General features: G+C 40.6%; 1 protein-coding gene across 4 annotated transcripts; it reads right to left on the reverse strand.

Moving 5' to 3' along the window:
• Positions 1-78: 78 nt before the first annotated feature.
• Positions 79-15,511, reverse strand: LOC143477662 (uncharacterized). Of its 4 annotated transcripts, none has more exons than XM_076976374.1 (10): positions 15,358-15,511; positions 14,577-14,915; positions 14,091-14,183; positions 13,938-13,997; positions 13,661-13,819; positions 12,979-13,005; positions 12,787-12,852; positions 12,620-12,670; positions 12,423-12,476; positions 79-7,098 (listed from the first exon to the last, which is right to left on the reverse strand). In XM_076976374.1, the coding sequence occupies exons 1-10, from the start codon at positions 15,416-15,418 to the stop codon at positions 7,088-7,090; spliced, it is 921 nt and encodes a 306-aa protein (XP_076832489.1). In that variant the 5' UTR covers positions 15,419-15,511; the 3' UTR covers positions 79-7,087. The 4 variants fall into 4 exon arrangements, with proteins under 4 accessions (XP_076832489.1, XP_076832488.1, XP_076832487.1 ...); XM_076976373.1 differs by lacking the exon at positions 79-7,098 and adding an exon at positions 7,122-11,612; XM_076976372.1 differs by lacking the exon at positions 79-7,098 and having other exon boundaries at positions 11,666-12,476; positions 13,938-13,994.
• Positions 15,512-16,183: the final 672 nt, after the last annotated feature.

Raw genomic sequence — 16,183 nt, forward strand, 5'->3', positions numbered from 1 at the left:
ATTTAATTTCACAGAATGCAGAAGACAGATTTGACTTTTTAATTCATTTTTTCTGGATGGTTTGTACATTTTTTAAAGAAATAAATTGGGATATTTATTATTTACATCATGTTTAAATAAATTTTAATTTTGTGCATTGGATGGTAGCCCTCTTCACTCCATAATCTCAGTGCTCTCTGGAATTCCTCACAACTGTCGAAGGAGTATCCTTCACAAATGTTCTTTAGCTTTTCTTCCTTCTTGGGAGAAAACACAAATATTAGCTTATATAAAATAGTCATTACATTATAAGTCTGGCATATTGACTCTGTCATGCAAAAACCTTAATTCAAAAGGACTGTACATCTTTTGTTATACACATTCATATCCTTTGTGTGTACTGAAACAACACAAAAATAGAGAACAAAAAGACAAAATTATATAATTTTACACAAAACTCAAAAAATAGACTGGACAAATTTGTTTTTGTAAGATAGCAATGCGACTGTCACGTAGGGCTACACCCCCCCTCTCTGTCACTTCGGGTTCCTGTCCTTGTGTCTGTGTTGTTCTCTGCGTGTCTGTCTCCATGGTTTCCCCTCGTCTGACACGCCCGTGTCATCAGTGTCTTCACCTGTGTGTCTAGTTTAGTTCTGTGTGTGTCTAGTTTAGTTCTGTGTATTTATAGTCCCAGTGTTTCACTTATCGGTTATTGGTTGTTTTGTTCTATTTGGTTAGTTTGTGCTCTTGTTATTCATGCTCTTTGGTCGTGTTGTGCTCTTGTTATTCATGCTCTTTGGTCGTGTTGTGCTCTTGTTATTCATGCTCTTCGTTCAGTGTTCTACGCTTTCTGGTCTGTGAGTTCTACTCATTTCGTTGCTCAGTCGTCTGTGTTTTCTGTAGCCTGATTTTCTAGTTTGTATGCGTTTACCCCGTGTTTGGTTTAAAGTGTTCGTTCGGTGTCTTAGTTTAATTCTTAGTATCGTCATGCCTGTTTATTTGTCAAACCTGGATGGCTCGCCCGTTATGACCCCTGCCTGTTTGAACGACTTTGATCATGATCATTCCTCTTAATAAATCTCGCTCTCCTCAGCGTTTGTGTCCGCCTCCAAGCTCTGTAGCGCCAGTTAGTGTTGCCACCTGGCCCGGTTTTCCTTCTTTTTAATATTCGGTCCCGGCAAAAAATAAAAATCATTTAATGTCCCGGTTTTCACTAGGTTAGTTCAAACGACTATTTAGACTGTTTCTGCACACTTGAAATCTGTCTTTTTTCTCGCTGTGTCCATTTTACACCCCCCACCCGGTAACACTTTACGTTCGCCACTATTATGCTCCTATTAGCTCAAAAATATATCAGTGTTCGTTGGATAATAATTCTCACACTATTTCTTAAATATATATCTTAAAATGTAAAGTTAAATTGAGTGATGGACCTTTATACATAACTATTAACCAAATTCTGCTTACCGTTTCCTACTGTCTCCGTTTCGGTTCCTTTGAATTTGCGCCTTTTCGCTCCCGCGCATTCATTGGTAGACATGCGCAGATGGGTTCGCTTTTTTTTTTTTTTTATTAAAGGGTGAAAATAGCCTCGCTGTGTGGCAAATGCTACTTGTACCCGGGTGCAAATAGACACTCCGAACATATTTTAAGTCAGCTAAAACATAAGTACTTATATACATTCAAGGCACTCCACAATCTGGCTCCACCATATCTCTCAAACCTCCTCACTATCACATCTTCTTCCCGCTCCCTCAGATCCTCCTCCTCCACTCATCTATCTGTGCCACCTGCTCGTTTAAGTACTATGGGGTACAGAGCTTTCAGCCGCTCTGCTCCCAAACTCTGGAACGCTCTCCCGCCAGACATCCGCAATATAGATTCACTCCCTCTTTTCAAAACACAACTTAAAACTCACCTGTTCAATATCGCTTACTCCCAATGACCTTTTTGTCTGTTTGTTTTTGTTTATGTATGTGTTGTTTTGTTACTGTATGTGTTGCATGTTTTCCAATTTCCTGGAAAGTGTTCTTGGGTGTCCTGAAAGGCGCTTGAAATAAAATGTATTATTATTATTGTGAAAAAAATACATTTATAATAAAAACAATAAGATACTAAAGTGTATATTAGCTTAAAATGAGTGTCTGCTGCATATGTTATACTTAATGGTTCCTAATGGGCCATACATCCAGCATTTATATAATTCAGAAATATCAAAAAAGGCTGCCAAGTTACATAAAACTTCTGTTTTGACCCTTGAAGAGAGTGTCTTATCTAGTTTGTGTAACATCACTGGTCCAGTGTGCAGGGGTGAGGGTCCTTCCATCTAAACAATAATATGGCGCATTTCCACTAGGGCCTGCTTGGCGCGGTACGGTTCGATACGGGTCGATTCGCAACGGAACGGTACGGTCGCGTTGTGTTTCCATTACAATGGTGAACCACCCCAATGTGGGTGGAGTCGCTGTTGGCGCGCGGGTTGTAGTGTCGTGACATCATTTGTATGCGACCACAACACCGGTCGATGCCCCTTAACACATACCATTATTGTATCTTATTTATCTTTATCTTCATTATTGTATGTGGTTGCTCTAATTATTGATAATAATTTGGTATTACTCAAACAGGCTGAACACACCCTGCATTAAAAGCATCAGTCATACAATCAAATGAAATCAAACTTTATTATGAAATATAGATATTTAAAGTACAAAATATGTAAATAATATAGTTATAGTTGTAGCCCGGTTGAAGGAAACATTTTCTGCCAACTCCGCTCTCCTCAGCTCGGCTTCTTGTTCCCGGGCCTCGCGACAATCACGGAACAGCAGCTGGATGTGCTCCTCACGCTGCTCGGATGATGCGGGGGAGGCGGGAGGTTCCAAAGAGGCGCTCGCCTCGTCAGTGGAAGGGGAATCTTGAACGTAAAAAATAACAAATATTAAACACAAGCATTCCCGTGAAAGCAACAACAATATAGCGTAACTGCACAAAATGTGTAGCACGTCATCGCTGCTCATGCTTGGTTTATGGCTACAGCTAACTAGCAACTAGCAAGGCTAAGAGCCAGCTATTGTACAGTAGTGACTGTGGTGGTAACATTAACTACAAACACAGCTCTAAATTCCTGCGTTTACAATAGATGCGTTCATATTACGTTCATATTACATCTTTTACGAGCCTAGTAAAACTGTGAAATCACAATACACTCACCATTCTCCGTGGCCTCCAGCACCGACATTGTCGTGTCCAGCACGTTTTTCTCTTCCGTTACTGGCTGGCCGGTGACCGTATATGGCATCCATTTGCTGGAACCATTTCCAGTCGTGGCGGTTTGCTCCGCTGCGTCCGTTATGGTCCTTCACCGCCCGGTAATCACTTTTAAGCTTTTTTAGCTTGGACCAACCGGCACTGCTGAACGGGCCGCTGGTAGCCATGATTGGCCATTAGCGCGGAAACCTCGCTAAAAACCTTTACATTTCTAGTGGCCCCGTCCAGTTCGCCCTGGATTTTTTGATCGCTGATTATTAATAGAAAGGTTTGTACCTCGGCGTTTGACCAGGGAACAGACTTCTCTCCTTGGGTTTTAAAAATGGCTGAGGAGTCCATAGCATAGCGGAGGAGTCGCTCTCCTGACGCAACCTGTGACGACACTCCCTGGCCAATCAGTGTCATGCTGTTCCTCCACGTCACAGAACTGTACCGCTTCGGAACGGTTAGAACCTCGAGCGAGTCGGTACGAAAAAAGTACCCGAAGGGGCCGGCTCACTGGGAACTGGTACTAATGGAAACACTCACAAACCGTCGCGAATCGAACCGTACCGCGCCAAGCAGGCCCTAGTGGAAATGGGCCATTAGTCTTCTGGCTAGTAATGATAATGATAATAATGATAATAATAATAATGATAATGATAATAACAATGATAATAATAATAATAATGATAATGATAAACTTTATTGATCCCACAAGTGGGAAATTCAGTCCCCCTAGGGCCACAGTGTAACGCACCGAGAGCCCAGAGTGGCCATGCTTCAAGAGAGCGCTGCCATTGACAGATTAGGGGAGAAACATAGAGAGAGAAACATTAGGAGGAGACAAAAAAATATGACCACAGATTATTCTCACGAACAGGACAACAGTCTGTGTGCATGCAACAAATCCACATAGCACATACAAGCATTTGATAACAGACAGTCAAGCAGAGAGAGGCGTGATTCATTCGAGAGGGAGGGGGGAGCCAGTAGCCTGTGTAACGCTTTGGGGAGTGTGGATATCAGTCTCCACTCCAACCCGGATAGAAGGGAGCTTTGCAACCGAGTTCAGGGGATGAGTCGTGGAGCACAGGGAGGTGGCCGTAAACAAACGCGGCAGTCGTGTAGACGGTATGAAGCTTGGTTTATTTGACACAGTGTGACCTCCAGCTCTACGGCACCATCCATACATGAATGAAGACCGTTACAAGCTCTCTTGCGTTACTCACAATGACAACATGAACGAGCAGGGTCAAGTAGTCTATCGGTGAGTCGTACCAAGGGAAAAACTAAACTAACTCTCTACGCGCGCTGCGTACTGATGCAGGCGCACTCGCTGTTCCTTAAATAGACAGTGTACAGTTCTGACTGTTACACCTGGCGCACAGTCTTTGTTTCAAAGTTTGAGGTGGAAGGCGACTGTAAAATGCGGTAGTATTCTCATCAGTGGTCTGTTTTGCATTGTAAAAGTCCTTTCTTGCCTCGCGAAAGTGTGTCGAGTGTTTGAGGATCAAGGCAGTTTAGCAGCTCATCTACCGTGGTAACTTCAAATTCAAGGTCTTCGGCTTGCTTGGCTTGGCAAGCTGTTCAACTTGCTCACCAGCCCATATAAATACATGATTTAGCTTCACTTCATCATGTTCCTCGTGGAGGGGGCCATTAACAATTCGTTCGACTTCTTTGCGCCACAAACGGTATTGACTATAAGCATCTCTGGAGTTCCAGTCTTGCGTCTGAGGGTTTTAGTGCTGTCCCATGTTTTGCTCGTTCAGAGATATCTAGCTGGATATTTGGCTTGAAGATATGATAGAGAGTCTATACATACCCCTTCAAGAAGCATTACACACAAGTTTCCATCAAGTTTTCTCCTCGTATTTGCCCGCGTAGCGCCGCAATGTCCAAATCTTGGGGTCACCATGTTTAAGTTTCTTTTATTTCTCTTTGAGAGAGCCAGTAACAGTAGAACAGCATTCTGGGTAAAACTGCGTCAATACACAAACCCATCAGAAGGTGACAGCATATACAATGGAACAGACTACTAACTATTACAACAATGCTGATCTCATCTGATGCAGATGTGCTACTTGATCAAGTTACATGTGTCCGGATTTTTGGCACAAGTGGCGTCTGATCAGCACCGCAGCTGGATGGCCCGATTTACATACCTAGTGCAGCTGATACTCACCAGAATAATTTACTAAAATTATATGCACTCCTGTTATTAAGTCCAGTTCAGTCTGTTAATGTTAGTCGTTTGATAACCATTTCAAAGGAATGTTAATAACTTAAATAACAAGCTTCAAATTTACCCGTCGCATTTTCCCCTTTACTGTATTGTTTTTTCTCTGTAGGCCTACTGTAAATCTTCTAAGAAGAAACCTGAGACTGCTGTTCTGAGAGTTTTTTTGGAATAAATCAATTAAGATCCATTTATGGAAGGTTGTCTTTAATTATATTCAACAATATAAAATATTTGACCACTTTTAATTGATTTTTCTAACTTTAATACTCTTACGTGCCTGGTTGTCCACCAGAGGGCGAGCAAGAACACGAGATGGAAGACAAGCGCTGCTTCCGTGTGACGATGGGACGACGGGATTGGCTACTTCCATAATTGGATTCCCTTTTTAAGGAGCTCTTGCTCTTGGTACAGTGGCCCGTGGTGTGTTGTTTTCAGTTCACCACGCCATCTTCTTTGCCAAGGTGCTGCAGTGTTTTGATTTGTGTCTGACTTGTGTCTTTTCGGGTACAACGTACGTTAGTACATGTTTTGGGCGCTCAGAGCTTCCACTATCTCCCGTCCTGTATAGTCTGTTAGCATATACGCACATATAAATGCTGCTAATGAACATTTTAAAAGGGGCATCTCTGCATGATGACTGACTCGAATGACAAACCTGCTGCTATATTCTCCAAAAATATATTCCAACTAGGAATGCTCATAAAATTCAAAAATGCAAAAGGAAAAATTCACAATCACACCCATTTTAAAAGACGCTTCTACGGGTTCATCTACAAAAACACTTATGTAGCACCGAAGTATAGCCATGATCATCATATAGTCACAAGCTGCCAACCCCCACTGATGGTCGCCTCTCCTGTAGACGACGCATGCATTATCGGAGCATAGTTGCCCTTAGAAAAACTCCTAAAATAAGAATCTAGCGGTGAGACCTGGGTCCAGATTCATCCCCGTTTGGCTGGGCCCAGAAATGTGTAAGGCAAAATACTGTTGAAAAATGGTAAAACCAGTGACAGAGCTAAGATTTATTATACTGAAAACACGTACTTATTGCATGTATTTTGAAAATGCCAAATACAAACCTGTAGCAAATCTCGTCTGGGCACATATGACACCTTCCTTTTTAAGGCTGGAAGTGGTTAAGAATTGTGGAGACACAATATCTACACTTACGCCACTGCTAGTACTCAACAAGGTAAATGTACAAGAGGTGTTGTAGAGGAAGGAGCAGCAAAGACCTGGAATATGATGCTGGTTCAGAATGAGGAGACCTCTCTGTATGCATCCAAAATTTTATTGGCCCCAAGAATCTGCAACTCATAAATTGTTTGATACAATTAAGGATTCTAAGCATCACCAATGTGAACTGGCCACGTTTTTCTGTCCACATTTGTATAGGCTGTAAGGCCATGCAGGCCATGCCTGAACACAAATACGCTTATTAAAATACGCTGGAAAATCACCGAGTGAATAAACAGTTCACACCGCAACCGGAACTGAATCCAGATCCAGTGGGGGCGCTGTTGTGTTCTTGTGTATTGGTACATCGAGTTGTTTTTGTCAAAGTAGGTCAGACAGCTGTTAACCGCTTGGTGCCATCACAGGAAAAGCCGATCAGTCCGTGACTACAGATAAAGTGCATGTAGGTGTGACGTTTTGATACTATAAACGACCGTGTTAGTTTCGCTCTGGATAGAGTCAAGTAGGCTACATGAGCAGCAAAGTTTGCACCATACTTTGCAGTAACACCATGACAAAAACTTGTTTCACAGTTCGACCTCACGGCTTTGTGGCGTAATCATAAAAGAATCTTTGTCTGCGAGTACTGTAGTAGTTGCGTAAGTGAGCACATGACATCTTGTTCATGTCTTCATTCAAAATGGCATTGCATGATACGCAACGTTTTACACAAGACTTGAACATGATGCCCTGATATTTAATTAATGAGATATGCAAATAATACACGAGATATGCAAATACTACATGAGATATGTGTAGGTACCATGCTAAACCAGCAGGTGGCAGTACCACTGGCAACACATGGAACAAGCTTGCTTTGACGGAAGTAAGGGTGTGTCTACAGTTCAGGTGTTTAAATACCCTGAACAGCCATTTATTTCTCTCTCTCTGGTTTGACCGACACATAGGTTAGACCTATTAAAGAGAGGCTCCGTAATTTCTCCCTCTCTCTCCGGTTTGACCTATTAAAGAGAGGCTCCGCCATTTCTCTCTCTCCGGGTTTTCTTTGAGAACACGCGAACTTTGCTACGACTAACAGCAAACAGCTGAAAGTCGTATTACTTAATTAACGAGCCCGAGTTACGGTGTAATCTAACCAGCAACCGATCAACGTTACCGCGACAACAGATTCACCGAACGACTTCAATCAAGCTTGTTAACGCGGCCACACGGACTGAAACAAAGGCGATCAATTCCCTGTCGTTAAACCGTGAACGAGACTCACATTCCTGGACGATTCCCCAGCACACCTGGACGACGTCGCTTTATATCAACGAGGAGCCGGCGGTGGAAATTCCTTCCTAATTCCAGGAGAATTCAGGGAGGACGAGGAAACCACCCAAAACCCTCAACACGTGAGACTCTTACCGCTGGGCATAGTTTATAGAATGGCAAAGTTACTTGAACTGCAGAGTTAACCAAGTTTTCTGTTAATACATTCTGAATGTGTTTAACTTTATTTTCATAATCTTCATCAAGATTTGTACATACAAAGTTCTCTTTGCTGTGCATGCCACCATCTTTTATTTATCTGATTAATGGACAACTTGTAGTCTTCCCCATTCTCAGACACACCACATTAATTTTTAGTTATTAAGCCAGCGCCATTATTCTTTGTTCTGACCACGTTGGAATAAACCAGCTGAGCTCATTAACACAGTCGCGCTGCTCTACTGTTTGAAGTCGGCGCCATTTTAGTTGCTTTGTTCTCTAGGAGAACTGAGATTACAACTCCGCCTCACACGCACAAGCGCGTGCACACATTACACTCCTCCCCTTTTTATACACACACACTAAATACCCAGTCTTCACTGTAAATATACTGATCCTTGTTGATGCTGTTTGTTTTAGAATAGTTGGTTTTAAATAAATGTATCATTTATTTTCACCAAATTGTCTGTGTTGATGTCATTTAAAAGTGGTTGTTGCCAAAACCTCCAAAGAATTCATAATTAAATCCTTCAGATACCAACAGTGGTGGACGAAGTACAGCAATTATGTACTTGAGTAAAAGTACAGTTACATTGCATTGAATATTACTCAAGTAAAAGTAAAAGTATTCACCTCAATTTTTTACTTGAGTAAAAGTACAAAAGTATCTGCCTTCAAAAATACTTAAGTATTAAAAGTAAAAGTAAACACTTTTTTTTCTTAGCGTCACATCAAAACCCCTAGGCCTACTCGATCAACAAGTGAACAACGAAACAGTGCCTTACATTTGCCTAGCAAACACAAAATACTCAAAACTATATTATATTTAAGTAAGACCAAGTGCTTTCGAAGCATCAACGCAAAAAGCATTCATTCAAGTTTCATTATTTTATTTTTCATTCATTTAGGTTGTCAAAAAACTAATAAAAAATAACAAACACCATCACAACTGATGAAAATCAATAAAAACACAACTGATAAATCATTCACTATAAACATTACATTTGATGAAGCATTACCTAAGTTTTGCAAAGGCGATACAGTATATGAAGAGGTTATACGTTGTCCACTACATGGCGGGACAGGGAAGCTTAGCAACTAGAACTGTGTGCAGCCCAACCAACTGAACTCATAATATTAAACTTGGCCAAATAATTAATAATTATTATTATACCAGTTAGTTCTGACCCTACAATGCGATTGGCTGAGAGGCGATCACTGTAACCGAAGCTCTCCATGTATTACTCCGCCACATACAGGTAACCTAGCAACGCAGCAGCGTTTACAGGCCAAACAGCGCAACTATAAACAAGCAAGCAGCAACATTATCAAAATGAATTACAGGGAGTTTGTTAAATCTATTGGCTTCGAAAGCCTTTGTTTCGATCTGAAACTGGAGGATGAAGCTATAAATGACCAGCCTGATTCTTCCAATGAGCCAAGGTTTGTCACGCTTACAAACAATGATTTGGATGAGCTGGAAATGCAGAGAAACGAAGTTAATACCGTAAAACAAACGTCCTTAATGTATTTACATCCTGGTTAAAGAGCAACGACATTGCAGTCGATTTTAGTATTAACCAAAATGAAATCAATTAGCTTTTACGACGTTTTATGGATCCGTCAGAAACGTGAAAGGAGAGTTATATAGCATCAGCAGCGTCGTTGGTTTAAGAGCTGGACTGAACAGATACCTGAACGAACCTCCAATCAGCCGTGGATGGTCAATAATTGTTGTACTTTATTTTTAATAAATACAATTTCATCAACAGTTGGTTTTGTGCATATTTACCTCTATAATATTTATTGGGTAAGGCTGTTCCAGTGTTGTGTAAGTTTAGTAGCGAGCCATTGAATGGAACTATTTTAACTGGCGGAGTGTTTTTAACCAAACAGGTCGTATTTTCTCGTCCTCTTTAACTCAAAATCTTTCAATAAACAGCGATAATTGAACTGTGGTATAATCGCAATAATACACTCGAGGTTCGTGCTATAACGTGTAATATTGGCACTGCTGTGCTGATCTACGACCGTAAATAATTAATATAATAATAATAATTTTTATAATTTTGCTTCGCTTCGCTCAAATTTTCTTGCCTTTGCCTCCCTCATAGGAATGAATTGCGAAGTTCGCTTCGCTTGGCCAAATTCGCGTGTATGTGTCCCCGGCTTTAACGTTTGATGTGGGAGTCTGTGTTAAACTGGCGCTTAGCATCTCCACAGATTGCAATTTGGGTACTAGCACATTGCTTTGGATAAAAGCATCTGTTAAAAGTTGTGTATTTCAATTTGATTAACCAGGGTATATAAACCACCCTGTTGCTAGTACTCATCTAATGGCGAACTTACCTCGATGTGTTTTTTCAAGTTTGACGGCGAGTTCATAAATGATGACAGCGATGTGTTCTTCGGAATGCAGAGGAGACACTTGAAGGAATACGAATCATTTTTCTTTTCGAGGAATTTAAACTATTGGGCTAAATAAAAATCCAGGGGTGTTGGGGAAAGCCATCTGTTGCAGCCATGTCAGATCCTCAGCCAATTAGCGTACAAATCTTAAACTCTTACTGAGCGCTGATTGGTTATAGTCTTTTATTAAGCGTTGATTTAAAAATAGAAAAGGAACGAGATGTTTCTGTAAATGTAACGAAGTGAAAAGTAAAAAGTTTCGCTTTGAAATGTAGTGAAGTAAAAGTATAAAGTCTTACCAAATAAAAGTACTTGAGTAAAGTACAGATACATGGAAATGTTACTTAAGTACAGTAACGAATTACATTTACTTCGTTACTGTCCACCACTGGATACCAAACCATTAATTACCCTTAGTTAATAACTAAATGTTATGGTTCTGGTATAATTAGAATATGAGACTGATTCTAAATTAATGAGACTGATTACAGGGTACCCGCGGGTCCTTAAAAAGTCTTAATGTCTGGAATTTTACGAGGGGAGGCATTAAATTATTATAAGTGTGTGTTGTTCAGTTGTTCTGGCGCGATGTGAACTTTGCCGAATCTAGCGCTAATGCAGAAAATAACCGCTCCAGGGTCCTAGTGCTAGATTCCTAGCGTTGGAGTATACGGCCTCAACAACAACAATTTTCATTCGCCACCCCCCCCCCCCCTCAACAATTCTCGTTCGCCAACCCCCGTCAACGATGTGGAACACACCTGCATCCCCAGTAATAGTATTATTTTTTTCTTGTGAGAGGTATTAAAAAGGTCTTAAGTCATTGAATTTGAGATTTAAAAATGTGCAGATACCCTGGATTAATAATTAAGGTAAAACAAATTATATCTACTTTAAAGGATTAGTAGGTGAAACCCCTACATATGCTAATTTAAAAGAGACGTAATTCACTTTTTAATTAACCTTTCATATACACTGCAGTATTAACCTACAAACTTGTTCTATGTATTGTGTGTCGTGGAGTCCTCATTGTATATTGGATTTTTGATTTCATATTTTGCTGGAGAAAAGAGAAAACAAAGGGAAACACATTAGACCAAGGCCTAATCTTTAATGCAATACAATTACAGGCTATTGTTTTCTCAGTCCGCCAGGAATGTCTCACGCTTTTAACAAGTGGTGCTTGACAATCAGGAGTCGTGTAACTACTTATCAATTCTAAGATTAAATTCCAGACCATAGTGCAGGAGCCTTGGTCTCTATGCTCTACTGACAGGTTGTTGTCGCCTTTCGCTTCGACTTCATTAATTTATTTAAAACGTGTCAATCATATAAAGAGCTTGACATGCTGTCAATAGAGAATGAGCACAAGCCTGCATATTAAATAGCTACAGAATCAAATTATAGAGTAAACATTTCCCCTCAAGATACCATAACTATCAGATTTATTTATTACGGTAAAAATAAAACAAAGTTTTGTTAAAAGATGTGCATACACTTTACAATAAATCTCGATATTAGTTGTATATCAATCCATTAATTGTATTTTGTATGCACTGTATAACCTGAAGATGCAACAACGCATATGAATATTATATGCTAAACTACATTGTAGTTGTTATAGTTTGTAAACAAATATGTAAATGTACAGCTTGGCAGTATTAATTGTCTGAAAGTAATTGTTCATTTAAAATTTAAATTTAGATTTAAATGTATTTAAATATAACAATTTACATGTCCTATTGTATTTGTAATATATCGTTCGGTCCTGTTGTCATAGTGACACAGTCTTTAATCATTCAGTGACAATTGTAGCAGTAAACAAGCAAAAAACATAAGCTACACATATTTAAAATACATAAATATTTACGTTTTTTTCGTCTTTTGCCACGGCCAGCTGCCTTTTTGATTTCTGACTGGTTGGCTGGAAAATTGTAGAACAGAAGCTTTTAAAATTTTTACTAATCATTTTATTAATCACTTTAGTAATGTTTTTAGCATCTCTGTTACCAGACACTGTTATCACATCATAAAATAATAAGAAGATGAGGAAAAATAAAGTCTTACCATAGTACGGAGCTCTCAAATTAGACGGCTGAGACGGTGGTTCTCTACAACCTGAAAACAGCAAATGTTTGTTTTTTTTCATTTTGTTAATACATTTTATTGACAATTTTTAATGAGTACCAAAATAATTGTCGGTGCCAAAAATGATAATAAAAAAAACGACTGACCTGTTGGGCTAGGGCGTGGCCTAACATTCACTCCTCTAGTTACATTAGCACTGTGCTCCTCATTTTCTTGAATACAGAACATATTTTAATTATTATTATTAAAATGAAGCTCACTTGCAGTCAGAAAGGTCTTTATTTACAGTATTTCTGTGGTACATTTAATAAAATGGAGATGACAAATTAATACCTTACCATAGATAGTTGGAGTGATGTGGTGACCTGAAAGAAAATAAAAACGAAAGCCAGATTGAACCGTTTTCATGAACTTACCATGTTGCATCTTAAATTAGCTTTCTGGGTTTCTAACCATCACAGAAAACCATCTGTCCTCCGAGAATGATGTGTATGAAATTGCCTGATGTTTTCCAGACCATTGTATGTATATATTTACTAGAATGGTGCACAAGTTTCAGGAGGGTCTCTGCACTGTTAGCACCATTAAAAATACAAGCCATTTAAACACAGAAGAGCCTGTCAGCTGATGTTTTCCATCTTACTTAAATTGTCTTCAAGATTGTGTTATCCAACCAAACAATGGTAAATGGTATACTACAAAACTGAATACTGCAGGGCCGGCGCCAGAACATATACAGTGAGGGGGCGTCAGAAAATTTTGGGGTGGCGAACATAAGTTGTTGAGCGGGGGGTGGCGTGTAATGATTGTTGAGCGGCCGAGGGGGCGCCATGTAGCGATTGTTGTAAAATAAATGGGTCATATTATTTACATTGAGGGGGCGGGACACCCCGCAATGCCCCCTTTCGCCCCCCCCGTGGCGCCGGCACTGGAATACTGTATACTATGAGGCCAAACACTGTGTTACATCACTGAACACTGTGCAAACCACAACACTGGGAATAATGCGACGCTGCCTACCTGTCCACTCAGAGGGCTCCCTGTCATTATCCTGGCATCCATCATCTTCATCATTCCGAGTGTTTACATAATCATCCTCCTCAGTATCAGGCTCAACATAGTCTCCATCATGTTCTTCTAGTTCTGGGCTTTCATGAACTTTCTCACAATTTTCTCTGTCTTTATTTTCAGAGAAATTTAGTTCGGGGTTATATCGCACACCTATAAGGTCATAGCCAATCAAAAGTAAAAAGAAAAAAACAGTAGAAGAAAGGACCAGGCGCCAAACGCTACTTACCCTCTCTGTGCGATGAGGGGACATCATAAGAATTTGCAGGTTTTCTTACACATTTTCCTGCTAAAGCAAATCATTTATCTTCTCAAATGATCATTTATTTATCTTATTTCCAACGCGGAAGCTTTTAAGGAGAGTAGGTGAATAAACACTGACCTCTGCAGACAAAGCAGAGGACACACACAATCACGAGCAGGATGATAAAGACACCAACTCCAGAACCAACAAAGAACCACAGAGCAGCCGGACCTGTGAGGACAAACGACATCACTAATGTTGACACCGTGGTCCAGCAGCAGTGTACACAGCTAAACGCCCTGTGCTCTGAGTCTCAGAGCCACTGGCCCTTTAGAAACCCCGAGTGACGGTAGCTGGGTGGCTTTTCGCTTCTAAGTTCCATCTGCATGTAGAGTTGAATTTTAGGACTTATCCTAAAAAATTTTAATCTTTAGCAGTTTTGCAGTGTGACTGATGTTTGCATTTGTGACATTTTCTTGATGTTGTTCAATCCACTTTGTTTACACCTGTCATCGTTTTCTGATGATAGGCTCAAAAATGAGAAGCCAGCTTGAATCACAGACTGATATAGGGACGTGCCCACACTGCATACCATGCTCTGGACTGCTTCAATGGCCAGCCTACCTTTGATCGGGTCTTGGGGAGCCACCACGGCCAGTCTTATCTTCCAGCACTCGTCACTCAGCTCACAGCAGTACGTGCCCAGATCAGAGTACTGAAGAGCGCGGATGAGGATGGAGAAGTTTCCTCTGAGGAACAGGTAGGGGAAGGCCATCACTCGGCCGCCTCGGGGATCCTGGAAGGTGACGCGCCCCTCGGGATGGATGCTCAGAAGGGTGGTGTTCTGGCTCCACCTGGCTTCATTTGTGCCTTTGCTCTTCAAGAGACTGCACGGCAGCGAGACCTCGGAGCCCAGCTGGGCGTTCAGGGTGGTGGTATTGCATGTCTCTGAGCATTTCAGTCCTGACACATGACAGGCAGCAGCAGGATGAGAGATAAGAGTTTTTACACACAGAGCTTTACAGACAGAGCTTTACACACAGAGCTTTACACACAGAACTTTTACACACAGAGCTTTACACACACAACTTTTACACACAGAGCTTTACACACACAGCTTTTACACACAGAGCTTTACACACACAGCTTTTACACACAGAGCTTTACACAAAGGTGCAATTCAAGCTCATCAAACCCTTTTTCAATCAATCAATCAATCAAATTTTATTTATATAGCGCTTTTTACAACAGTTGTTGTCACAAAGCAGCTTTACAAGTGCCGAGTCCTAGCCCCCAGTGAGCAAGCCAAAGGCGACAGTGGCAAGGAAAAACTCCCTAGTTTTTACCTCATCCTCTAAACTACTACAGCTGTGAAGGTAATTAATGTGGAAGGAACCAAACTTACCATCTGAGGATAGAATGGCACACAAAAAGGTTAAGCCCTTAACAAAATATTTCACATGCATGTCATGCCAGTAACCAATGCCGAGATACAACTAGGAACTGAAGTTAGACCAGAAATAGACACCCTGCACATAGGTGTCCTTTGTCATTTCCTGTACCTTCAGCCCACACAAGTGCACGAACACAGACATTGTTTGTAGTCATGTTCACTAGTGTAAGAATTTGTTGATGCTAATTCAAGAACATGTTCACTGACTTGTGATGAAATGAACACATGAACCATTTGTTACATTACATTACTATTACAAACATGTATGCTGTTTTTAAAAGAGGTTGTGTGAGAAGACCTTACAGCTGTGTTCACCACATCCCCTTAACATAACTAAACATAACATGTTCCACCTCAGTAGTACAGACCACATAGCAAAGAAAAGCTGACCTGCCATCGCGGGTGTCGTCAGTGTTTCAGACGACTTCAAGAGCGGATGAATTGTTGTACAGGCAATAAACAATTAGCTCTGTTGTTAATACTTTTATCTGTGACACAGGAATTATTCTGATGGGCAAGAAAATTCCTTTTGATTGAAAAGATCAGTTTCCTCTTTGGTAAGAATCTGGTGCAAGATCAAATATTCTAATTGTTCATAGCATCTTACACTTCATTAAGACACCTGTAATGAAAAAAATGGTGTTATGGTTATCACATCATCTGTGGCACCAGCCAGGCCCAGATGAACCAACTGACCAAGTCCAACTGGGGTTTTTATGTTAAGGAGTAATGACAGCAGCCTCAAACAGACTCATGGAGACTCAGAGCGTCGGCTTGC

The sequence above is a fragment of the Brachyhypopomus gauderio genome, chromosome 16 (genome assembly GCF_052324685.1).
Source record: "Brachyhypopomus gauderio isolate BG-103 chromosome 16, BGAUD_0.2, whole genome shotgun sequence".
Classification (NCBI taxonomy): domain Eukaryota; kingdom Metazoa; phylum Chordata; class Actinopteri; order Gymnotiformes; family Hypopomidae; genus Brachyhypopomus; species Brachyhypopomus gauderio.